Genomic DNA, 27475 nt, shown 5'->3' on the forward strand with positions numbered 1-27475 from the left:
AATATTAGTATGACCCAGAATTGTGGGGGGCCCGGGACATTTGTCCCACTTTGCCCCCCCTAGATCCGGTACTGCGGAGGGTATCTGGTCAGCTCTATTTATCTCGACAATCGGTGCCTGACTAAATTTCCAACAGTCTATTTTTCAAAATATTCTGAGGGAGGTCCCCCACACCCTCCATAATGACTCCCTACTTTGGTGCTCGTGAGTGGGCTTCGTCGAGGTTCGCAAGTACGTTCATTTGACACTTTATCTCAACGATCAGTGCCTGAAATACTACCAGACAGCATTTCCAGCAGCCTGTTTTCAAAAATTTCTGGGGGACCCCCCCCCCCATCCTAGCTAAAGCTCGTGCCTTTGCTCTTTAACCTTGGACTTTGCCCTAGCTTTGCCCCTCCAACCACCGGCGGCTGGCGCCGCCACTTAATGACGATTGCTCAATGGATCAACTTTTAGAAATATTTTAGGTGCATGTGTTCATCAGACATCCTTAATTAAAGAACGCAATACTACCAGATATTCAATATGGTATTCACCATCCTTAAAATTGGTCAATTTTGGTTTATTTTGTGTGGCAGAGTTAACTGTTAAGCATGCGTGTCCAACTGACAATTGGGTATTCCCTTGATAGAAGAGCCATTTTTATTAAAGCAGTGCTATGGCCTACTCTTAATTCAAATTCCAACTGTCAATGTTTTTATTTTACGTGCATCATGCCAATGTGTACACAGGACCTTGATTTTCCATTACATCCAAATGACTAGACACTGTTCTTTGCCAGGCCCTTCATCCTTCACCAATAATAAGGAGAAAACACATTAGAAAACCCAACTTTCCTGGCCAGCACCAGGATTGAATGGGACCTCCATGTTAGCAAGCCACACCAAGCCACCATAACTCCCTAGGACTGAGGGGCTAGAAAAGACACTGAACATAAAACAGGATATATTTTATTATCGTATAAAAGTCAGAAATGTACAATAAAACAGAAATATATAATTGCAGATGAATTTGGCAATTATTTAATAAAATAATGAAATATATATATATATACATGAGTTAAAATCTAATAAGTTTTGATTTTATAAGATCTTAACTAATAAAAAAATAAAGAATTATTATGCAAATTCAACAAGCCAACAGTGAAGCTGATGTCCCCCGTCAAAATCCCAAAATAAATAGATGACACATATTAATTAATCGCACAATTTTTTTTTTCAAAAGTATTGAGCAATCAAACTACACACTAAGTTTCATCACTCTCTATCAGATAGAATCAAGATTATCTTGTCCAAAAGCATCGACCAATGAAATTGATTAGCTCTGCTTAGCTTTAGCTTGAAATGTTAATCATTGAAATCAGTCAAGACATTCACCTAATGAACATCTACATCAGGTTTAAACATTCTACATCAATTAAAAGCAGAGTTTTTATGTTCCAAAGTCTTGACCAATCAAATTGCTTATCGCTCCTTAGCCCAGACAGAAAATTCGCACAATCGAACTTAGTCAAGGTCATGATATAATGAATCTATATTCAGAGTTTCATCGCTCCCACTTCATTATAACTAAAGTTATCGTGCCCCTAAAGCATCAACCAATTAGATTGCTTATCTCTGCCTACCATAAGCAGACAATGTTCATCATCGAACTCTATCAAGGGATTCACCTAATGAATGCCTACACCAAGTTTGAACATTCTACTTCAATTAGAAGGAGAGTTATTGTGTTTCAAAGTCTCGACCAATCAAATTGCTTATCGCTCTGCTGAACCTCAGCAGAAAATGTTCATTATCGAACTTAGTCAAGGTATTGATGTAATAAAACTATACATCAAGTGTCCTCACTCTCACTTAATTAGAACTAAAGTTATCGTGTCCATAAGCATCAACCAATCAAATTGCTTATCTCTGTTTACCCTAAGCAGAAAATGCTCATCTTCGAACTCCATCAAGGCATTGACCCAATAAACACCTACACCAAGTTTGAACATTCTAGCTCAATTAGAAGGCGAGTTATTGTGTTCAAAAATCTTGGCCAATCAAATTGCTTATCGCTCTGCTTACTCTGAGCAGAAAATGCTCATTATCGAACTTAGTCAAGGTATTGATGTAATGAAACTATACACCAAGTTTCATCACTCTCACTTAATTAGAACTAAAGTTATCGTGTCCCAAAGCATCAACCAATCAAATCGCTTATCTCCGCTTACCCTAAGCGGAAAATGCTCATCTTCGAACTCCATCAAGGTATTGACTTAATAAACACCTACACCAAGTTTGAACATTCTAGCTCAATTACAAAGAGAGTTATTGTGTCCCAAAAATTGTGACGGACAGACAGACAGACGGATGGACAGACAGAGGGACGAACCCATTTTAATAGTCCCCTGCTTTCTTCGAAATGGTGGGGGACAATTATTAAGTGAAATACTGACCTAGAATGTAAGTAATTTGTCATGAACATAAGTATATAGCAGGTAGGCCTTTAAATATTGGTAATCAAACCTTTCAGCAAACTGAAGAATGAGGTCACGAATTGCTTAGTGGTGCCCAGATACAAATACATAAATTAAAGAGGCTTTAGAACTTTGAAGGTCTTTCCTTGTTAGAATTTTTTTTTTTTTTTTTAGAGTTGGCATAACTTTGCTATACAATTGCAATGGGGTAGGGGGTCGTGTGGGATGGGAAGAACAGATTAGATTGCAAGCAAAATTTGAGATCCATGTGCCAATCCATCACTGTGATACAGCCATTTTAAGATTCCTTCCTTACATTACAAGCCTTATGCAGTATGGCCTATAGTTAATTTCAGAAGTTCAGTGGATGCTGATTAATAATGCTTATAATCTAAGCAGGCTAATTGTTAATTGGATTTTCAGTAAAAAATCTAAGGTAAGTTTGAATATTATATGAAATTACCTGTAGTTATTTTCTTGTTAAAAATTTGTAAGTCTCTTAAATATGCAAGGTAAAAAAAACACAGATAAATTAAATGTAAGTAGGTAAGTAGCACAGCATTTCTAAACATAATATATATTTTCAAATAAGATAAATATTTTATAACATTAAACATAAAATTAACATGACAAATATAACAAGAATTGAGATATATAATAGTTTTAAGTTTAATTTGTAATGATTATCAAAATGTTGCCACTAGTGACTTAAACTAAATAGTTAATTAAAATGGTAAATAAAGACAATAAATAAAGGTGTAGTAGGAGAATAGTTAATACTATACAATAAGATCAAAATTAAAACAATGAATACATTTAATTATACTGTAGCAGGTTAGTGTTTGAATCTGACTAGATGTTATTAATTATAATATACTCTTAAAAAAAAGTAGGGGTATTGAAATGCAAATACCTATGCAGGTTGTGATATGATAAATAGCCATGGACATTTGACATGCTTTGAGAGTATGTTCAGAGATGAAGAACTTATCGCCCCAACAGAATCACTGAGCTGCACATACAACACGCAATAGCGCCATACATGTGGGAAGGGTTCATTGTCAAATTTGACACTTCAAGGAAGGGTTGATGAAAACTGCCGCGTGCTGGTTTATCTATCCATGTTTGCTTTCCTTTCGGTTCTTGCCTAAGATTTACTTTTAGCGTATCTTTGCTTTAGTGTGTTACGTTTAATTTGATCGGGAGACGTGTTCGTCGACTTCAACGTCAACTGACAACACTGCAAGAATTGGCCGTGGCACTGCAAGAGGAGTGGGTAAGATTGCCCCAAGTCGTGATTGGATGGTTGATTAGGAGCATGCCACGACGAATTGCTGAATGTCTGAGGATTGGTGGAGCAATTACTCATTATTAAGACAAAAACATCCATTTTCACAATGTATCTTTTTGCGAGTTTCCGCAGTTTTGTATTGTTTCTGAATATCCCCTACCCTTTTTGAAGAGTATATTTGGTTCTTCAAATTATGGATAAACACTAAATATGTCTAGGATCCTATTTAAATGCTTGGTTATACATGTAATTACATATACCAATTATGTCTTTGTGGTATACAGGTCACAATTCTATGGAATACAATTACTGCTTATTACTGAGCGATCTTTTGACTAGGTTTCTCTAGTCATCATCGATCAAGCCTAGTCAAAACGTTGCTCAGTAATAAGCAGTAATTGTATTCCATAGAATTGTGACCTGTATATTCCAGTTCAATTACTAAATGCCATTGAAACAGTTTATCAGTCTTTATGGTACAGTCATACATATTGTATTATATAAAGCTATCAGAATTTCTTTAACTTTTTCCTTTCGATCATTCATTCCTTGCACCAACGCCCACAAGGTCATGTAACGGTCATAACTGAACTTGTTTCATAAAATAAAATTCCTTATGACTATGCCATAGCATTCACTATAAAGGACACTATTTTAAGCCTTTGTTAAATTAACTTCAGCTGAGCATGTTACTCTGATTTACAATCCCATCAGACAATGCGTTAAATTATGTGATATTATCTGAAGAAGGCACTAATAAAGCTTACACAAAATGAATAAAATTACGTTATTCAAAATCAAAGTTTATACATTTTGTTCCATCAATAATAAAGATAAGATGATAGAACACTTGATATCTAAAACTGAATATATATATATATATATATATGTTGACATGGATTGTCATGGAATATTGTTGCTTTCTTTGATAATAATATGCATAGATCTATAATATTTGTTTTATGTCTGTCTCTTGGTGTTCGGTCACCACTTTTATTGAACAAATTACCTTTTAATATATGAATACAGATTTATGTTTAGTTTAAAAAAAAAAAAAAATGCTGAATAGTCAATATTATGTTCTATAATAAAGATCCATGTTATGTTCTATGACAAAGATTCATGTTTCATGTTATATTCTATAAACAAGGATTCACATTATGTTCTACTGTAATAATCATTCAAGTTATAATGTCAATCTGATTAAAATACAGATCTATAATTCGTTTTGTTTTTCTATACTTTCGATGGCCTACAGTACAAGAAGATCTGACCAGTTGTAGTGATAGGTCACGTCAGAGGTCATACAAGCGGCTTTTGACCCTATGACGTCAAACATTTGATTAACCAATCAACATTGATGTTACTAGTGGATTACCCACAGTTCCGTGCAAAACACGCCTAAAGCTCGCCGTAACTGACCGTTTCATTGGCTAATTCCTCACACTATTTAGAACACGTCAATGATAACAACTATTCCAGATCCAAGTGTAGTAAAGATAAGTAAAACGAAATTTTGAACTATAAAAACAAAACGAAATAGGATCTATGTTTTAGTCAGATTGGTTATAATGTGAATCTGTAAAGTGACTTTTTTATTTTTACACAACATGTACATTGTAATCTTTACACACAACACCCACAATCTTTTTGAGCCCACAATATCAGCTATTTTCATGATGATTCAAAAGAATGTAATATAACTTTGGTATTATAATTTGGATTGTATAGAAGGTGTTAGAGTATGTATTTTAGTTTGATGATTGAGTCGTAATGCTGTTTTCGCCATTTTGATTATATGGTCTAATACTGGAAAAGGTACACGTTTATTTATAGGGAGATAAACAACATGGTCTATCAGATATTTAGCTTCATGAGGATAATAAAAGAGATTCTTCCTTCGGAGATCTTCATGTTCTTCCTCACTGATATCCTGGTTTCCAGTATCAACAGGATCTGGTTCAATGAGATTTAACTGTGTAGCACCACGATAGGCATCTATACCAAGAGCTTTAATTGTAGCAACATAGGTGTCTGGATTTTCCTGAAAATTTGAAACAATATTTTTGCAATATAAGGAACATTAGGGCTTTTATTTACCAGACTGGACAGAATATCTTGTTATGCAACAGTGCGATTCCAAGCCACGGTACAGTATACAAAAACACTGATTATTCTAATTAAGGTAAAAAACAGTAAAAGATGTGACTTATAGTATGTTTCTACCAGTATAAAGAATTTCTTTATATTCTGCAGAATACAGTGAAGGTGCATACTACGCCAAGCATGTACAGTATACCAATATTTTTCTATTTATTTGGACTATTCTTGCAAATTAGTTTTTGTTAACACAGGCCTCTGCCTTTTCCATAAATTTGATGTAAATGACGCAATTTTGAAATATTTTTCTTCAACTGAATTGAATTACTCTCTTGCTATTAGCACTGTGGCAAAACAAATTTACTGGTGAAGGATCTAGTCCAAATTTACCATTGTCCATTCATACTGAGGTCAAAAGAGTTCCCTTGTTACTTACTGGTAAAAGAAAATAAAGTCGATACAAGGAATTACATATCAATTCTACATACCCCATATTCCGTGGGAGATCGCATGCAACACAGACACAAGAGATGGACAAAAAACAAGCTAAAAAGGCAAATTTTCGTACAATTAGGGTCCATAAGTTATGGTCCGATTTGCGTCAATATTGAAAGGAACCAAGATCATTGGGTTATAAACATATGTTTTAAGCTTCACCAAAATCAGATAAAAATTGTGACCAGTAGAGTGTCCACAAGCTAAAAGCATGATTTTTCGTACAATAAGGGGTCATAAAAATCGTGACCTCTATAGGGTCTACAACCTTGGTTTTACATGTACATACTTTTACACTATTTGCATACAGGAGAGTGGCCATTTTGTCAGGCAGTTTGATCTGATCTGATTTTCACAAAATTCAAACTGAACAGTAGAGGATTCACTTGCAATCAGTTTCTATAATCTTGGAAGTTATGGTCCGATATGCATCAATATCAAAAGGAACTGAAATCTTCGGGTTATAAATATATATTTTAAGATTCATTAAAATAGGATAAAAATTGTGACCTCTAGAAGGTCTGTAAGCTAAAAACACAATTTTTCATAAAATCTGGGACCAATTTCGTCTAAAACAGAGTGTCCACAAATAAATGTGAATGGATGTCCAGACAGACAGGGGCAACAACAACAAAAGCCTCAAACCTTAAATCACATTTTGATTGGTTTTGCTTCCACAGTTGTGTTTTCTTACTAAATGATATAGTTACTGCAGAACAATCTGATAAAAATTCAACTGTTCAAATCAGACCATCGATAAAAACTTTACTCACCACTAATATTGGAAACAACCAATAATTGTTTATTTCTGCTCGTGTTCCAACTGTTTCTAACTCAGGTGGTAGTTGACTTTCTACATATTTACCCTTCATTCTTTGTAACTGAAGTTCATCAGATTCAATATGTGAATGACGATGCAACATCATAGACAGCAAGGGTACCGATGGCTGGTAACGAATATTTTCAATCAAACGCTCTGGAAAACCACGTAATAATTTCACTACAGAATTCTGATAATTAATCCCGGCATAGTTCAGAACATATACAGACATCTGAATAAATCTTTTGCTTTCCAAAATAAAATACATAGCACAATATTTTAAAACTTTTCGTAAATATGCATGCCGACTTTGCACAGGATACGTGGAGTGTAATTTCATCATTTGAGCATAATCTGATTGGTCTTTGACTACTGCTACAGCTCCTCCAAATGAAGTGAAATATTTAATGACACCAAAACTAAACAACGCCACGTCGGTTTCTGGGTGACTCAAATTATGTAATCCATCGAAACTTTCCGCACAATCCTCTATCACAGCCACCTTGTACTTCTGAGCTATTTGAATGATCGGATCCAAGCAACATCGTTTTCCATAGAGATGAGCAATTAATATGGCAACAGTTTTGGGAGTTATCAAAGATTCTAGTAATTCTACTTTTGGTGCCACAGTTTCAATAGAAACATCAAGGGGAATAATTCTCAACCTGTGATGTCTTATAATATGAGCCATGCTGGGAATATTAATAGCAGACATGATTATTTCCGATCCCGGGGGAAAGTTCTTGATTTGTAAATATAAATCGACACCGCTCCGCACTGATAAACAAGGAAAAATAAAGTTTGAGTCCATGCTGGTCATCCATAATTTTCTCAACCGATTCGTCACTTCATCTGATTTATTATGACAACTCAAACTTTGTAATATTGCCGTTTTGAAGTCCTGCCATTGTGCATCTAAAAAAATAAAATAAAATAATGTTATATATTTAAAATAATCATTTCATTTATGAAGCATATGAATAGAAAGAGAGAGAAGAGAGAGAGAGAGAGAGAGAGAGAGAGAGAGAGAGATGGGGTTTAACCTCCACTCAACACAAACTAGGTCATTTTGGGAGTAACACATGGTTCAATTTTATTTCAATAATTTGCTTGCGCGTATGGTCTTTAGCAGTGGGAGGAAACCGGAGGACACAGAGAAAACCCATGAGGTTGGACAGACGATCCTACTCCTTGTCACATACAACTGGGGAATCGAATCCACGCCATTTGACTCAATGATAGACCGTATGATACAGCACGCACGTGCTAACTATTCGGCCATCCAACCCCCCAAATGAATAGGGTAAGAACAGATAGTTGATAATTCAAGTTGTGCCACTTTCCAGCTTTGTGCTGGCTGGACATCTGGCAATAAGGCACAAATTCAGTCTTTGTCAGGCACAACCTCTTAGGTGCCTGTCATTTTGTCTAGATACTAGTTAAAATTGTTGCCTGACATTTGGAGTGAGAGAGAGAGAGAAATAGGGTTTAACGCTCTCAACACAAACCGGTAATTTCTGGAATAATATACATGTATGGTTCAGTTCTATTTCAATAATTTGCTTGCACGTAGGGGTCTTTAGCAGTGGGAGGAAACCGGAGTACCCGGAGAAAACCCATGAGGCTTACGGACGACCCTACTCCTTGTTATGTTCAAGCGGGCAATCGAAACCATGCCACTTGACTCAATGATAGACCGTGTGATTGCATGTGCACGGGTTATACCATTATACCGTAATTTCCTGGCCTGCTAATCTGTGTCGGACAAATTGATAAGCGTCAATTAAAGGAATTGTCTGACAAAGCCCAAATTTGTGAATGACACTGTGACAGGCACCTTATTTCCAGGCTTGATTGAGGGGTGTTGATATATTTGATACCTAAAGAGATAAGATGAGGAGACTGGACTAGCACAACCTTGGGGTAAGTGCAGTGACTCCCATTATTCAGAGATTTTACAATATACAACTTTAAGTTTTGGTAGAATTGTACAACAAATATTAAATAATAATACAACAAGCTGTTACCATGCAAGATACACCTACATTTTGCAAGAGATGGACAGAGAACAAGTTAAAAAAAAAAGCAAGGATATTACTGGCCGATACGCATGAAAATTGAAAGGAGCCGAGATCTTTGGGATATAAACATATATTTTAAGTTTCATCAAAATTGGATATTAATTGTGACCTCTAGTGGGTCTATAACTTTGGTATTATATACTTTTCAACTATCTGTGTAAGGGGAGTGGCTATTTTTTCAGGCAGTTTTGGTCCGTTTTGTGAGTGACCTCTACAGGTTCCACAAGCTTAAAAGATAGGCTGCCAGGCAATGAAACATATGCCCATAGCAGGTTAATCGTCCAAGCGGTCGAAAAGGGTTGTCGCTTATTTATTCTTTGTAGATAATGGGGGGCATTTACAAGACAATTTCATACAGATCAGTTTGTAAAATTTGTTGTTTGAGGGCTTTAACTCTGGAAGTAATTTACAGACATAGTTAGAAATCAACAGACTCTTTCGTTTTACTAATGTTAATAATGCATATAAATTTCATACAGATCGGATGATAACTTTTGTCGTTCGAGTGTTCACAAGGTTCAACAAAGTAAAACAAGGGCCATAACTTTCAACGTAATTGACAGAAATTGCTGAAATTCAATAGGTTTCTTCTATTCACTAATTTAAATGCATATAAATTTCATAAAGATCAGATAAAAACGTTTGTTGTTCGAGCGTTCACAAGGTTCAACAAACGTCATAACATTAGAAGTAATTAATGCAAATTGCTGAAATTCAATAGGCTTCTTCGTTTCACTAATTTAAATGATGTATACAAATTTCATACAGATTGGATGATTTTGGTGTTCGAGCATTCAACAAAGTGAAACAAGGGCCATAATTTTTGAAATAATTAATGTCACTAATTTACATTATGTTTCATCAAAATCTGAGTTCCCACAAGCTAAAAACAAGTTTTTCGTACAATCATGGGCCCATAATCCATGAAGTTACAGTTCGATACATGCCTATATCGATTGGATTATATATAAACCTATATATTGACTGGATATAAACCTATAATTCAAGTTTCATCAAAATCAGACCTGTAGACGGACATAGTACGGCCACATGAAAATCTGTAAAAACTGACCAGGTTTACTCTCCATTTATTAACTTACCTATATAAATGCATGAATATGGTACAAAGCTGTAGGACTTCTTTACTACTGACATACTTATACATTAAGATTAGACACCACTTGTGTGAAAAATAATCACTCATCTATGTCCCACTTATATCCCATCTACTGGTCTACTGCTCACAACAAAACCTGATACCTTATAAAATATGGATGAGATGAATAAAACATAGTTTGATAGCCAGTTCATTGTGTGACAACTCAAACCAGTAGCTTTGTTTGTTTTAACTCACAACTTCTGATTTTAACATACATACCATACTCCTCGCAGTGTTTCGTTTGATTAGAGCTATTCCCACTTAACACTGCTGTAATGGAAGCAAATTTCTGTTTTAAATTATGACTGGTCAATAGCCCGATTAACAACTAATAGTTAACTGCGTGGCAATATCATTATGACTGGATAAACCCGTCTATAAATCAGATCACAATTTCCCGTTATACTTTTGCTTTAATTGTTTTCCAGTGAGATTTAGACTTTCGCAAGTTATTGCTGAGTTTTAATTACATCTTAAAAATGGTACTAAACAGTCACATTTATTTTATTTTGTAGACCAATCGAAAACTACGACATCTCCTTTAAATGGGCTGAACATCTTTGATTTAAGTCCCCCCAAAAATGTGTCAAATTCAGTTGATCTGGTTTGTTATCTCAATTATTGATCATTTCGCAATATTAAGCTCATATTTGTTCACTCATCTTTTTTTTTCATTTTTCTTTTGACTGTCAATTATGATTGAGAACAAAGTCAACATCATTGGCTTTTAATTGTAGAGTGTGGACATATCTCTTTTAACATATAGACAGATACACCCACACACTTCTAAAGCAAATCAACACATCAAATTTAATTATATCACAAATTTCATTTTTTATCCAAATCAAAGACAGGGTTAGCTATTAAAGGCCTTCAGATAATAAAGATAAGTTGCCAGGTAACAAAACATGCCAACAGCAGCTAAATCATCCAAGCAGTCAACAAGGTTTGTCACATTTTTATGCTTTTGAAGGTAATAGGAGCATTTACAAGATACTGATATGAATTTGATAGAGATCAAATGTTCACAAGGATCAACAAAGTAAAACAAGAGCCATAACTGTGGAAATTATTAACAGAAATTGTTTAAATTCAATAGGCATTAGGCTTCTTCGTTTTACTAATCTCAATAATAAATATATAAACTTTTGTAGTTAGAGCATTCACAAGGTTCAACAAACTGAAAAATGAAACAAGGAACATAACTCTGGAATTGATAATGGGAATTGCCGAAATTCAATAGGCTTCTTCATTTTATTAATGAAATAATGCATGTGAATTTAATACAGATCAGATGTTAACTTAAAGTAGCTAAGTCTCTAACTCAATATCATCCAAAATCTTCATAATTGAAAACACGATTTATTTTTCAATTTAAATCAACATTGATGTTGTGATCATACCGGAAAAAGATGGGCTTTTGATATCCAATATTTAAGACAAAATAAAAATTTTACCATTGGTAGACGAATCGTGTACCATAATGCGCTTCAGCCCCAGTTGAATCAAGAGATGAGGCTAGACACATTGCACCAAATCAAACGGCGTATGTAGACTGGAATAACCAGACGCTAGAAATTTGCACTCGATTGAGACAGCTGGCTTATTTCGCCGAACATAACTGATTTGAAATTGGAGTAAAAACGGAAACCATTGAATGTAAATCAGTTTATATACATTCATATTACAGTACTATATGCGTTGCGACCCACTTCTGTCAATTTCTAGGTCCCAAATGTTAGCGATTTAGCTCCTTTAAGTTGTTAGAGCGTTTGCAAGGTTCAACAAAGTGAAACAAAGGCCATAACTCTAGAAGTTATAAATGGAAATTGCTGAAATTTGACAGGCTACTTTGTTTTACCAATTTATATATTGCATGTAAATATCTTCTAGATCGGATGATCACTTTTGTAATTAGAGCATTCACAAGGATCAACAAAGTGAAACAAGGGCCATAACTCTAGAAATTATAAATGCAAATTTCTCAAATTCAATAGGATTCTTCAATTTACTAATTTAAATAATACAAGTAAATTCAATATAGATCAGATGAAAACTTTCCTCGTTCGAGCGTTCACAAGACTCAACAAAGTGAAACAAGGACCATAACTTTAGAAGTAATTAACGTAAATTGTTGAAATTAAACAGGCTTCTTCGCCTCACTAATGTAAACAATATATATAAATTTCTAATTGATCAGATAATAAATGTAGTAGTCTGTAGAGTGTTCACAAGAAAATTGTGGACAACGGACTGACGGATGGACGGACTGTCGGACAGACTGGGGCAACGGTAATATACAACCACATTTCCATGATATAACACACACACCCTCACATAGAAATAACAAAAGGGTTTAACATCCACTTGATGTGACTTAGGTCATTTTCGGACTAACACATGGTTAAATTTATTTCAATATTTGCACGTAAAGAGTCTTTAGCAGTGGGAGGAAACCATGGAGAAAATCCACATGGTTAGAAGCAATAACGAAAAGCGTGATCTTATCAAAACCCTTTTAATAATGAATACTAGTAAAAAGAATATTCTAAACAATACACATTTCACATATAGAAATAAATGAAATGAAATGGGGTTTAACGTCATATTGTTCTGCACGGACTGCTCTAATAAAGACAGATTTCACATAGAAAAAGCATGATCTTACCAAAAGAATACATAGGCCTTCCAAACTTTGTACACAGCTAGCTACTCTGCTTCAAACAGCAGTCTGAGCCAGTCTGTTACAATCACCGTGACACTAAAGCAATAAATTCATGGATTGGGCAATATTGTACTGAATGATTTGTATAAATTATTGTTTATCATATCTTCATTACCTAAAGGCTGTAGTAAATCTCTAGTCTACTTCCAGTTATCTCAGTTAGGCCATACAAAAAAAATAATCTGGTTCTCAATTGATCAAAATACCACATCAAGAAAGAAGAAAAACAAGATGACTAGTCATCAACATCCCGCGCCCTTGCACTTGTTTGGAAGAAATAAGGAAAAGTAACTTGTTTATGCTATTGGTAATCAATATAAAAATGTATCAGATTCCGCAAACAGTGTCACTGGTCCTAATATTGTGGCCCTGTTTAGTAGATATTGCTCTCTATTTCTGATAACTAATGACTGATTACTATTTACTAGAAGATTTGAGATAATTTATGACATTAAGCTCTGGTTTTAAAAATTAGACATGACTACATAGAAAATAGAGATATTTTGCAAGTGGAGGGAACTGGAGCTTTAGACAAATCTCATAATCCGAAGTATGGAATATCAATTCACAGAAATTCATACTCTGATCACAGTAGCTCAACATGGAAACACAAAATTATCAAATCTGAGAAATTCAAAATAACTAAGTCAAATTTGTTTCCATGGAAACACAAAAAATATAAATCCCAGAAATTCTTAAATAGCAAAAGGCACAACTACTGTAATAGGTTGATGTGAGTGCAAAGTTTCAGAAAGATATCTTGAACGGTTTATGAGATATGCTCCGGAAACAAAATTGTACACCAAAAACTAAGTCATTTTTGTTTCCATGGAAACACAAAAAAATATAAATCCCAGAAATTCCTATATAGCAAAAGGCACAACTACTGTAATAGGTTGATATGTGTGCAAAGTTTCAGAAAGATATCTTGAACGGTTTATGAGATATGCTCCGGAAACGAAATCGGACAGACGAACCCCATTTCAATATCCCTCCCTAACTTCGTTCGGCGCGGGATAAAAAAAGATAACAAAACACAGCTAAAAAGAATTAAAGGCAACTACAAAACAGGTTGCAGAATGCTGATTATTAATAAGGTCCATCCTTTCATGACCCTGTGCTTCTGACCAAATTTAAAAGATATGTTAATAACTATCCCGTTCACAAGGTTTTCAGAACTCTGGAACAGAAAGTCATGGAATGCTGAATATTGCTAGGGTTTGTCCTCTCATGACCCCAATTTTTCACAAAAACTGATCTGATAAATATCATAGCCTTTATCGCTTTCACAAGGTTTCAGCGGAGGGGGTTACTCTTGAACGGAAAGTCACAGAATGCTGTGTATCGATAGAAATCGTCCTTTTATGACCCCACTGCTTTGAAAAGATCTGCTACAAACTATACCTGTATCACACTCATAAGGTTTTCGAATAAGGGGCATAACTGTTGATTAACTGACAGTCATAGAAAGGTGAATATCGATACCATTCATTCACTCATGACCACAATGCGTCTCATCAACTTTGCAACAAAACCAATAAAGAAGGTTGCCAGGCAATGAATCATACGAATCATGGCCGTCGACCAGGGTTGTTGCACATTTATTCTTTTGTAGGCAATGGGGGACATTTACAAAACAATTTCATACAGATCAGATTATAATTTTAATTGTTTGAGGGTTCTACAAACTCAAACAAGGGCCTTCACTCTGGAAGTAATTTACAGAAATTGTTGAAATTCAACAAAGTAAATCAAGGGCCATATCTCAAGTAGTAAATATGGTTCTTCGTTTCACAAATCTAAATAAATGTCATACATATCGGATCATAACTTTTGTCGTTAAATCGATCACAAGGGAGGTTCACCTGGTTCACCAAAGTAAAATAATAGCCATAACTCCAGAATAAATTAATGGAAATTATTAAAATTATATAGGCGTCTTGATCTCACTAATGTAATCAATATCAATTTCAAAACAATCAGATGATAAATGTAGTCTGTAGAGTGTTCACAAGAAATTGTGGACGACAGTCTGACCGACCAACAGACGAACAGCAATATATGACCACTTTTTCAATTCCAAAACAATCAGATGATAAATGTAGTCTGTAGAGTGTTCACAAGCAATTGTGGATGACAGACAGATGGACAGACGGATGGAGCGACGGCAATATACGATCATATTTCCATGTGGACGTATAAAAACTGTAGCCTCTATCGCATTCACAAGCTAATTGTTCGTGTGTGCATCAAAATATAATGTAACTTGTACTGACCATTTTTACTGTCTTAGTTTTAATTTTACATAGGTACAATCTAAGTATTATTACTGACATAGATACAATCTTCTGCCTTAGTTTTAATATTGAGTAGACCTGGTGACAGAATGCCTGCAGATTATTCATGTGCCTCATAAATAAATGTAAATAACAATGCTATCAAATACTGAATAACTCATCGTAACAACGTTACACAACATATGCCCTTAAGCATAATTAGATTTTATAATATAGTGTTTAACTTAACCTTCATTTTTCATGCCAAATGAAATCTTTAACCCAAAATAGGAATTAAACTCATATATTAAAGATATGTAAGATTTAGATAAAGAACTAGCCGTTCTTGCTATAATAGTTCAAAAGTAGATAATGCAGAATGAATTTGAAAATTTCATTCAAATTACTTTATTCTCAGCAAAGTTATAAATGTTTGTAGTTTTGAAAAGATGTGTGTATTGATTGTTTATTTTCATAACCATAGTGCTGATTATTCGAGACTAAGCATTGCTTCTCCAATTTTAAATCAAATCAATAAATGTCTGAACTGTCCTAATGTACTTTAAATCAGAGCCATTTGATGGCATTGACAGTTGATATGGTCTTGGAAAGTTAATAAATGTCTAATTAATAATTTATATAACATTTAAGGCCTAAAGATAGACTCGCAAGAGGCAGACTTGGCTATTGAATTCTTTTTAACTTGAAAGCAATTCAGACATAAAAATTTCATTTGTCTTTAGTGTCAGTAAGTAAATATTTAGTTGATTATTTTTATTTCCATCTTTATGAGCGCAGTCAGAGCAAATCATTAGGATGTTAAACCCCATTTCATTTCATTCATTATTTTCATTGACTACCAGATTAAACCATGATTTTCTCTGTTTTAAAGATTTAATTGTTTTAAGACATTCATTTGTTGTACACATTAGAGTTGTAAAAGCAAACTAACTTACCATGTCAAAACTTTCTGTACAAGTCTGGTCAGGCCAATTTGAAGATTTCTATTTCCTGGATAAAAAATTATAATTCTAACAACAAACAAAAGCTCAAAGTCTCTCAGATCTAAAATCAAAATTCAGAAGATCGGAAAAATAAAATTGTGGTATTAAAATTTTATGAACAATATTTACTTCAATCATGGACCTTATAGGGGATCAAGTGGCTAAGTGGGTAAGATGCTAGCTCATTTCATGGACCTTATAATATTATAAGGCTCACGCTTCAATGAATATTTAGTTCACAATGCTTTCACAGTGTAGTGCGGTCCTCCTGCACTTATTATTTGATATACATGATCAGTTGTACATGTAGTATACTGTTTGTATGAATGTATTGAGTTGTGTATGTATTATTGAATGTATATGACTATGTCTAAGTGTATATGTACATGTATGCATGCTGACCTTTTGATGCAATAAACATCTTATCTTATCTTATACATACCAAGCTGAGGGGCAAATTGGCTCTGTGCAAAAAATTATTTTAGTGATAAAATCCAGAATTGTTTTCAGCAATATTTTTATTCAGATTTGTATCTGAAAAGGGATTGGGGAACAGCATAGCCTATATTAAACCCCTCTCCCTAAGTCTATCCAAATTAGGTCTTGCTTATTTTGATCCAAAAAAAGATAAGTGTCAGTTTACAGGACCGATATGCAACAAACATACAACCTAGAACTTACAATGGAATAAAACAAATTGACCAAACTCAATTATATAATGAACCTAATATAAAATTCAATAGTGTATAATTTTTATACATATGTCATATAGAGTATAATTTCTATACATATGTTATATAGCATATCATTTCTATACATATGTCATATCTATATAAAAGATTGGTTGCCAGGCCAGGAAACATACGCCCACAGCAGCTAAATTGCCCAAGTGGTCGAAAAGGGTTGTCAGTGTTGTCACATATTTATTCTTTTGTAGATAATGGGGGGCATTTACTAAATAATTTCATACAGATCAGATTATAAATTTCGTTCTGTAAACTGAAACAAGGACTTTAACTCTGGCAGTAACTTTCATAAATTGTTGAAATTTTGTTTTACTAATTTATAGAAATAATTAGAAATCAACAGACTTTTTCGTTTTACTAATTTAAATAATGCATATAAATTTCATACAGATCGGATGATAACTTTTGTCGTTCGAGTGTTCACAAGGTTGAACAAAGTAAAACATGGGCCATAACTCTCGAAGTAATTGACAGAAATTGCTGAAAATCAATAGGTTTCTTTGTTTCACTAATTTAAATGATGCATATAAATTTCATAAAGATCTGATAAAAACATTTGTCGTTCGAGCGTTCATAGGGTTGAACAAAGTAAAACAAGAGCCATAACTCTAGACTTCAATAGACTTCTTTCTTTCACTAATCTTATAGATGCATATAAAGTTCATACAGATTGGATGATAACTTTTGTTGTTCGAGCATTCACTAGGTCTAACAAGGTGAAACAGGGCCATGCCCATAACCCTAGAAGTCATTAACAGAAATTGCTGAAATTCAACCGGATTCATGAATGATGCATATAAATTTCATACAGATCGGATTATAACTTTCATCATTTAAGCATTCAGAAGGTTCAACAGGGTTAAACAAGGGCCATAACTCTAGGCATCATTAACAGAAATTGCTGAAATTCAATAGACTTCTTCGTTTCACTAATGTAAATGATGCACATATATTATTGATCTCACTAATGTCAAAGATAGGTGGCCAGTCAACAAAACATACGCCCACAGCAGCTAAATCGTCTGAGCGGTCGACAAGGGTTGTCGCATATTTATTCCTTTGTAGGAAATTGGGGGCATTTACAAGACAATTCCATACAGATTAGAATATAATTTTTGTTGTTTGAGGGTTCACAAGGTTCTACAAACTGAAACATGGGTCTCAACTCTGGAAGTAGTTTACAGAAATTGTTGAAATTTGACAGCCTTTTTCGTTTTACTAATTTAAATAATGCATATAAATTTCAAACAGATCGGATAATCACTTTTGTCATTCAAACGTTCACAAGGTTCACAAAGTAAAACAAGGGCCATAACTCTAGAAATTATTGACAGAAATTGCTGAAATCCAATAGACCTCTGTTTCACAATTTAAATGATGCATATAAATTTCATACATGTCGGATGATAACTTTCATCAATTGAGCATTAACAGGGTTGAACAAAGTGAATCAAGGGCCATAACTCTAGAAGTAATTATTGTAAATTGCTGAAATTCAATAGGCTTCGTCATTTCACTAATTTAAATAATGCATATAAATTTCACAAGATCGGATGATAACTTTCGGCGTTAGAGCGTTCACAATGTTCAATAAAGTGAAACAAGGGCCATAACTCTAAACATAATATATGGAAACTGCTGAAATTCAATAGGTCTCTTCGTTTCCCTAATTTAAATAATGCATATAAATTTCAGAAAGATCGGATGATAACTTTTGGCGTAACAGTGTACACAAGGTTCAACAGAGTGAAGCAAGGGCCATAACTCTAGATGTAATGAACAGAAATTATTGAAATTAAATGGGCTTTTTCATCTCACTAATGTAAACCACATATATCAATTTTAAAACAATTGAATAATAACTTTTGGAAATAGAGCGTTCTCAAGAAATTGTGGACGACCGATGGTCAGGGGCGACGGCAATATACGTCCACATTTCCATGTGGGTGTATAGCAACATACATCAATCTTAAATCAATCATACGATAAATGTAATCTGTAGATTGTTCACAATAAATTGTGGACAATGGACAGACAGACAGACTGGGGTGTTGACAATATACAACCACATTTCCATGTGGGCGTATAATAAAATCAAAGATGTCTGTGTGTGTGTGTGTGTGTGTATGTGGGTGGGTGTTCGCCCATTGTGCTTTGTCATCGCCATCCACCACCCATATCAAATTAACCAGCAAGACCCGGTGAATATTTTAGGCCATCGAATTTAGGCCCGTGTATAATTTCTATAGAGAGAGAGAGAAATGGGGTTTTATGTCTCTTAAACAGAAAGTCCTAGATTGCTGAAAAAAATGAATAGTGTTCAACCTTACTGATTCTTAATCCCAACTCTTCAAGCCAAAATTTGAAAAAGAAAATCTGTAACATTTATCACTTAAACATACATTATGTAAGAGCTAAATCTGCCTATTGCAGGTCTTTTTTTCAGCCTGAAATGTTATATAAACTATTCATTAGACATTAATTAACTTATCCAAACCATAATCAACTCTCGATGTCATTGCATGTGTCTGATTTTCACTTGATTTGAATCCGATCTGCTGCTTAGTTCAGAGTGGAGCAATTTGACAGAAATTTTCAACATATTCTATTTACGCTATCTATTTTTTAACTATTATAGCGAGAACAGTCAACTCTTTATCTAATTTCCCATAATGTATCTTTAATATAGCAACACTGAAATGTAGATTTAAAAAATGTCTATTAACACCCCTATTTTTTGTCAGGTTTTACAGAATTCCATAAATACACGTACACATTACATTATACAGTATTACCATACCCATGTTTCAGTTTGTTTAAAAGTGTTTTCTTAGGTTTACAGCCCATACATACATTTAGTGAGTAGATTTAAATATAGCTACACTTTTTGGTGTATTTATACATTTTTTATGAGCTGGATCTGATGTTTTACTAACCAGTCTCTGTTATATGTTTGTTATGATTGGTTCCTTTAGTTTTAGGGAGATAACGGTGGGTCCATGTGTAAGATGTTGAGTCGCTAATCTGGAGGTTCCATGTAATTATTGGTCAAAAAAGTAGGCCTATGCACTTCATGATGCAGTGTCTATATCGTTATTGGCCGAGAAAGTTTCCCTGAATTTTCCATCATGGTTTTCCCATCCCAGTGATCAGTGTTGCAGGAAGATGACCTAACAAGGAATGTACAGATGTGACAAAAACAAAACGAGGTCCCATGTACAGGTATGTCAGGCCTACACGTTCGTATGCATGTAAAAAGAACCTTGAGAGCTTGAATTCCAAATAAGGATTAGTACATTGCATGGGGCATACTCGTCTTCATTAGACTGGTAGTGACAAAAATTTGGAGGTTTCAACCTAATTTCATTTGGCAAGGTCAAGATAATTATTAGAGGCACCAATTCCGCAATTGTCTTAATTGGCTAATACTATTTATTGTACAAGCACAGTTTTGAGTTTTAATGCATATATCGTTAGTTCAGCTATGTGGCAGCTATCTCTTATTCCTTTTACTTAATTTAGTTAGATGAATAATCCATAGATACTTACAATAACTTTACAACATAGTCTCATCCTTGACTCAGACCGACTTTAATTTTAAAGCATAAATAAAGTTAGATTCATATTAGAATTAGAATTCGATCTAAGATGTTTCTCTTAAAATTTACATTAGGCTAAAGGAAATACAATTTTAAATCAAGGAATGAAACTGTTGTCAATAAAAACACTCAGACAAAAGCGCAGACTTCATTTGCATTGCTTTTTAATACAATTAGCATGCAACCGAATATCGAATATGAGATACCTAACTAATATAAACATGACAAATTTAAAGAGAGTTGCTTCCCATGGACCCATGCATAGAAGCGTTACTGCCATGATAAAATAAAAAATGAACACTATCTCAACAATTAAATATAAATTAACACGTTTCCGATTATTATCATATGACAGACAATATTGCCGGGTCCTGGAATGAGGGAGTCTGTCCACACATACCCTTTCTTTCTCATATAAAAAAAACCTTTAAAAATATATACCGAGACGGCCCATCCTACTTTCATTTTCCTCTGCTCCATTTCCTATTTCCGATGACGTCATCGATTATTGTGCTCGCCATATTAGGCACTTCAGGGCTTGATATCTTTGTGAAGATTAGTGTTATATTATTTTATCTGAAAGTTGTGATTGTATTAAAATTTTACATTCTGAAAACACTGTTTTAGTTAGGTAAGTATATAAGACATTGAGCAGATTAATCTAATATCTGATTAGAACGTGTACTTTTTTTTATTTTGGGTGATAAAGATTCATATGAGGTTGAATGAAGAAGGAATGATTGATTGAATGAGTCTTCTTTGATGCCATATTCATTGTATACCATAGGCTTAGGCCCAACGAAACGGTCCAAAATTCAAAAACATATAGCCAACTATTTGCATGAGCCAAATTCACAACCCTTCCAGTCCTACTACTGTCCAGAATAAGAATTGTTGTGATCGCCAAATTCAGTTGATCTTTTCCTGTCCAATGGTTTATTTGGGTGCCATACATACTATACATTAACATAGATAGATTAGATAATAATAATACCGTAAAATTAATGGTGTTATTATTATCTATGATGGCAGGTACAAACAGACAGATACAATTATTATTGCACTACTGTCTTGGCATAAGAAACTTAGAAAATTAGGCCATATTTTTTGGAGTCAAAAGTCTGAAATGACGCGGGACAGAAATGACATGTAATCGTGAAATCAATAAACCAATGTAAAAACTTCAAACACCTACTAAATAAAGTACCAGTATTGAATTGGGTTGATCTGATTCTTAATCTTATGTGTAATTTCGATTAGCCTTATCATGGCATGGGTAAGCTCTGTGTATACTATGATGAAATTTAGAAAGATTTAACAGAGTGAATAAGCCCATAAATAAGAAATGAAAAATGGTTTCATGTTAAAGTCTCAAAAATAGAAGGCCTAGTGTTTTTTGTTATTGTTTACATCAAATTGATTTTAATGATTGATATAGAAATTGTGTGTTTTCATATAATTATAAAACTGACGGATACTGATTTTAAACTGTTGTCTTAAATATTTGATTACTTAAAAATAGGAACCCATGTTTTCACAGTAAGATAACAACATCAATATTAATCAAAATGAAATAATTTTAAATTAGTATTAATTTAAATGTCGAAGTTTATAGATAATATTGTGTTGTTAAAGATTTACTGTCGCTACTTTAAACCAAATTTCAAATTGTCAATTGCAATTTGTCAATCTTTGACAGTCCTGTGATTGAATGATATTTGGATACTTATTAAATTATAGAAGATAACTTACATGTACATGTATTTATATGGCAAACTAGTAAAGTTGGTTTTCAAATTGCCTTAGGGTTAGTTAATTTGTTATTTTTTGATATCATTTGATTTAGTTAAAAACAAGGCCATTGTATTATTTTAGTTATTATACAGTACAAGCCTACTCCTATTGATACTTTGGTAGTTATATAAAGATGCCTAGTGTAGGTCTTTTTCTGGATTCAAATGTTATATGAATTATTATTTTAATATTTATTCACATGGCAAGCCCGTAATCAACTCTAGACCTAGACCATACATGGCTGATATATAAAGGGAAAAGGGCTGTCGGTAATTTTTCACAGTTGATTAGCAGCACTGCTAATCAAAAAGTCCAATTTTGCCAAATTTGATTAGCAAATTTAAAAATTGATAAGCAGTTTTTCAGTTTGAACATAAAACACCTAAATAACAAGATATTACTTTAGTTCATAACAAATATGATTAGATTCCATTCTTACTATTCTTAGATTTTTTTAGCACTGCCACAAGTACTTGTGACAGTTTGTGAATGTGATGTAGACATTTAGTTAGGTCTTATGTCTAAAGCCAATTCTTAACAGTGACTTCCGAAGCCCCAATCATTTTAATTGTTATTTTTTGTTACGTTAGAAATCTTCGTTAGAAAACAATTTCGTCTGCTTTTTATCGTGTATTGCTACTTTTGTTAAATCGGGCGCACTTCGATTAACTAGAAACGCGCGATATTTTACGGGAATTTTTACTTTGATTTATCATTTTACAATACGTTAACATATATTTATTTTTTTATATTTTATTTACAATACGTGGGGGATACACTGGATTTATTTCTTTCAAAATGAATATGATATAATTACTTGATGTCTCGCAACGTGAGTGGTACTACCTGATTCCCTATTTCCGGTTTAATAGTCCTTATTCATAGAGTTATGTCCCTGTATTATATAGTACCGTATAATGAATTGTGTCTGGGTAGTTCGAGTAGAAAATGTCACTCTGAGAATTCAGTTTTGTTTATAAAATTTTATTCAACAATTTATACACGTTGAAAGTGTTGAAAAAGCCTTCTAGTCTTCAAATGCGGATTATCCTTGTGTCAATATCCAAAATGACAGGCATATTAATGATTCGCAGTTACTGCGAATCAAAAACTTTAGAGTTTAATTTTTGATTAGCAACGGACAAAATATGTATCGCAAATTGCGCTGCGATACTGGTTGTTGGCAGCCCTGAAAGGGAATACATGAAATGGAAAATCAAGACTTTGTTTATTATTGTAGCAATGATACAAGACAATCAAGACTATTTACCTCACATGTATTTCTTGCCCAAAGAGAATAAAGTAATCTTTCAGTGGCATTTAGCGATTGGGAAACACATTAAAGGACAATATTGGTGCCAGTCATAATCACATATGTGATAGAGCTGGTTAAACACATTCCAAATATAATTTTAACACAGAGATCATTGCTACGATAGCTGAGTAATACAGGTTTCCTGAATTGGAAGTGACGAACGCCAAAGGAAAACACGAGTCATCTCTCTATATAACTGACTGATGTGACTAGTGATAACAGATACACGGCCAAATTTCTGCTCACTAATAAATAGTAACAAGGGACTCGAAGAACGAGTCTAGACATATTCCACAAGTCATGTCAAACGGTGATGTCATATTCTTATCTGGAGAGCATGCACAATAAATACTATTGGTGTAAACTGGAATAACCAGACGCTAGAGATTGACATTCGATTGACACTTCTGGCATATTTCGCCGAACATAACTGATTTGAAATTACAGTAAAAACAGAAACGAAATAACATTATTATATGCATTGCGACCCATTTGTGTCAATTTCTAGGTCGCAAATATTAGCGATTTAGCTCTTTTAAATACATGTAGCCTTGGACAAATAATTTTAACCCGAAAAATTAGCATGTTTATCAATCCTTTGGTCAAATAAATTTTGAAATTTAATTTAATAACTAATTGTTTGAATGAAGTGGTGGTCTGTCATAGAGTCAAGTGGATTAGTTTCGATCCTAAGCTTGTAAGTGACAACGAGTAGGGTTGCCAGCCTCCTTTTGGGTCTTCTCCAAGTTCAACAGTTCCCTTCCAGTTCCACTGGTAAAGATCCCTACGATCAAGCGAGTTATTGAAATAAATTGTACCATAGGTTAGTCCCAAAATGACTGAGTTTGTATTTGTGTGGATGTTAAATCCCATTGCTCTCCACCTTTCTTTCTTTCTCTTGGTTTCCAGTCGCATGAATATTGATTGGGGATTTTGCGATCATTTCACAAACAATTTACTCCAGACGAAATACAAAAAATATTAATGATTTAGCTAACTATGACTAGTCTATGGGTAAAGTACATGTATCTGGTCTGGTTTTATTGGCTGTACTACACCATCTGTTTATAACTTATTTACATGTACATGTAGCCTACATGGAATCCCCTGTTACTATTTAAAGCCTGGAGTTAAAGGTCAGCATACTGTAGAGCTGTATTTATCATGATAAGGGAGTGCCCTGTCAAGACTTGACCTAGTTACATAAATTTCTTTAAAATTCTGTAGTGAAGTTAATGCCATAAATATATGGATTTTTTGCACTTTGAAATTGTTTCATGTTGTTATTATTATTATTACAGCAAATTTATAGAACTCCCTTTCATATAGAATGTTCAGGGGTTCTTTACAAAGTGACAATGTAATCATAAATAAACAACAAGATTATGTAAATGTTAACGATTCACCAATTGTATACAGAGTTGGTTAAAAGCCAGATTAAAAATATGTTTTTTGAAGTTGATTTTTATTCCATAAAACCGGTGCTTGATAACTAAAAGAGCGCTGACCATAAGAGACTAGTTGAACAGTTTTGTTCTTTAAAAGTAGTTTATCTGATGTATGTAATGTTCGGCCAGGTGTATAATGTTCTAAAAGATCTAAGAGGTAAACAGGAGCTGAATTATTTAAACATTTAAAAGTAAGTAATAAAATCTTAAAATCAATTCGATGTTTAACAGGTAACCAGGATAAATTATATAAAACATCATGTGCAAATTTACTTAATTGATGCCTTGAGCCTAATAACAAATATTCGGTTTTATCATCATTCAGTTTTAGAAAATTCGTTGACATCCATTTTCTAATTTCACTAATACTATTCTCAAGTTGCAATTTTGATAAATTGAACGAAGATGGACAATAAGGTGTAAATGAAAGATATAATTGAGTATCATCGGCATACAAATGAAAGCGGAGGCCATATTTTCTGACAATATCACCTAATTTTGATTAAATCATTTTTTCAATGTGAACAGAAAGGTTCCAATTACAATCCTTCGCTCTTGACTATTTTCCAATCTATTTTTTTCACAATATGGTGACAACACCAACATGATTATAATCCGCCACCAGTTGGAAGAATGAAATTCCACTAGCAAATTACCTGCAGTCCAGGTTCATAGACTGTTGAATTCTTTGATTCAGTTCTCAGAAACTGCAAGTGACTGATGTTGGGACAATTCTGTAGCAGACAATTGCAATAGTTTCACAATTTGCCTATCTTTATTTAGCAATGTAATTATATTGTAACTACCAATTATATCTGCACTTACAGAGAGATAGAGAAAATGGGTTTAACATCAACACAACACAAACTAGGTCATTTCAGGACTAACATACAGTTCAATAACTTGCTTGCACGTAGGAGTCTTTAGCAGTAGGTGGAAACCAGAGGATCCCGGACAAAACCCACTGGGTGGGATAGCCGACCCACTCTTTGTCATGTACAGACTGGGGCTCGAAACCACACCCAGGCTCATGTGGGGCCTATACAGGAGAGAGCTAGAAGAGGGTCTATGCATTTGAAAGAGTAAATTTCCTTCAGAAATGACCTCAGATGCAAGGAAATCGACTTCAAACTTCCAAAATTTTCTTGGGGAGACCCCCTCGCCCAGATACCCACCTGGAGGTTCTGCTGTTAGTCACGCCAGAACAGGGCCCCCACAATCACGTTTCTGCACAACCCCCTGACTGCTGACAGCACAGGCATATTTGTTACCGAATATAAGGAAAGTAGAGACACTCAATCTTACTAGAAATATTCTGGATTCCCTGAAAAACATCTACAGGACAAAAATGTAGTTTTTGGTATTTTTCTTGCAATTAAAATGTTTGAATATGTTTTTAGTCCAAATATATCATCAAATCACACAGTTTTAGGTGGGAAAGAATTTTAAAGTCAAGGGGTTTATTTTTTAAAAAGATGTGTGTATCTTATTCTTATTAAAATAACTGTATAGTAACTGCCTTACTTCAAAGTTTGCAAACTATCTGAATCGAAAAGATGTATCTAAACTTATACAAACTTAATACAATATATGTATCAATTTGAATATTATTATGTTACCAATTGGCTGTTATAGCCTAAGTCACAGTACAGGCATTTCTTTAATAGCAGATAAAGAACAGGTTTATAACCAATTTAACCTTGTATGATACAAGATTTAATTTTTTCTTGAAAAACTGGATTTTTTTTCTCAAATATTCTGGATATATTTATAAGCAGTAATAACAACACAGTGAAAACATCAAGCTTATTTAAAAGGTCATAGTTTATTTATAGGGGTGAAAGTTTTGGCTACCAAAAAGACAGTGATATTTACCTTAAATGCTTAAGCCAGATTGTTTATGACATATCTATAAAGTCAAAAATATGTAGGACTATTTTACAGACCTCACACTGGCTTTCAATTTCTTTCTGTCAAAATCAGATTTTAATTGCCACTTTCATTTTTTAATCGCAAATTGCGACCTCGGCGGCCAGCAGCTTCAGCCCTGTTATTTTAGTGTACAAGACTGTTATTATATAGTAATTAGTATTATACAAATCCCCCCCCCCCGCCCGAAGAATGGACTGGATTTATTAAAATAATTCATACTTTCAGGACAATA

The 27475-nt window shown here is 33.9% G+C and overlaps 1 protein-coding gene across 2 annotated transcripts; it reads right to left on the reverse strand.

Annotated features, from left to right (window-relative positions):
- Positions 1-934: 934 nt before the first annotated feature.
- On the reverse strand, positions 935-21232 carry LOC126831650 (uncharacterized). Of its 2 annotated transcripts, none has more exons than XM_050562260.1 (5): positions 21196-21232; positions 16362-16416; positions 10346-10505; positions 7118-8079; positions 935-5793 (listed from the first exon to the last, which is right to left on the reverse strand). In XM_050562260.1, exons 3-5 carry the CDS (start codon positions 10398-10400, stop codon positions 5461-5463), a joined length of 1350 nt encoding a protein of 449 aa, XP_050418217.1. In that variant the 5' UTR covers positions 10401-10505; positions 16362-16416; positions 21196-21232; the 3' UTR covers positions 935-5460. The 2 variants fall into 2 exon arrangements, with proteins under 2 accessions (XP_050418217.1, XP_050418216.1); XM_050562259.1 differs by lacking the exon at positions 21196-21232 and adding an exon at positions 20705-20745.
- Between the last annotated feature and the right edge of the window lie 6243 nt (positions 21233-27475).

This window comes from Patella vulgata, chromosome 9 (genome assembly GCF_932274485.2).
Source record: "Patella vulgata chromosome 9, xgPatVulg1.2, whole genome shotgun sequence".
Classification (NCBI taxonomy): Eukaryota; Metazoa; Mollusca; class Gastropoda; family Patellidae; genus Patella; species Patella vulgata.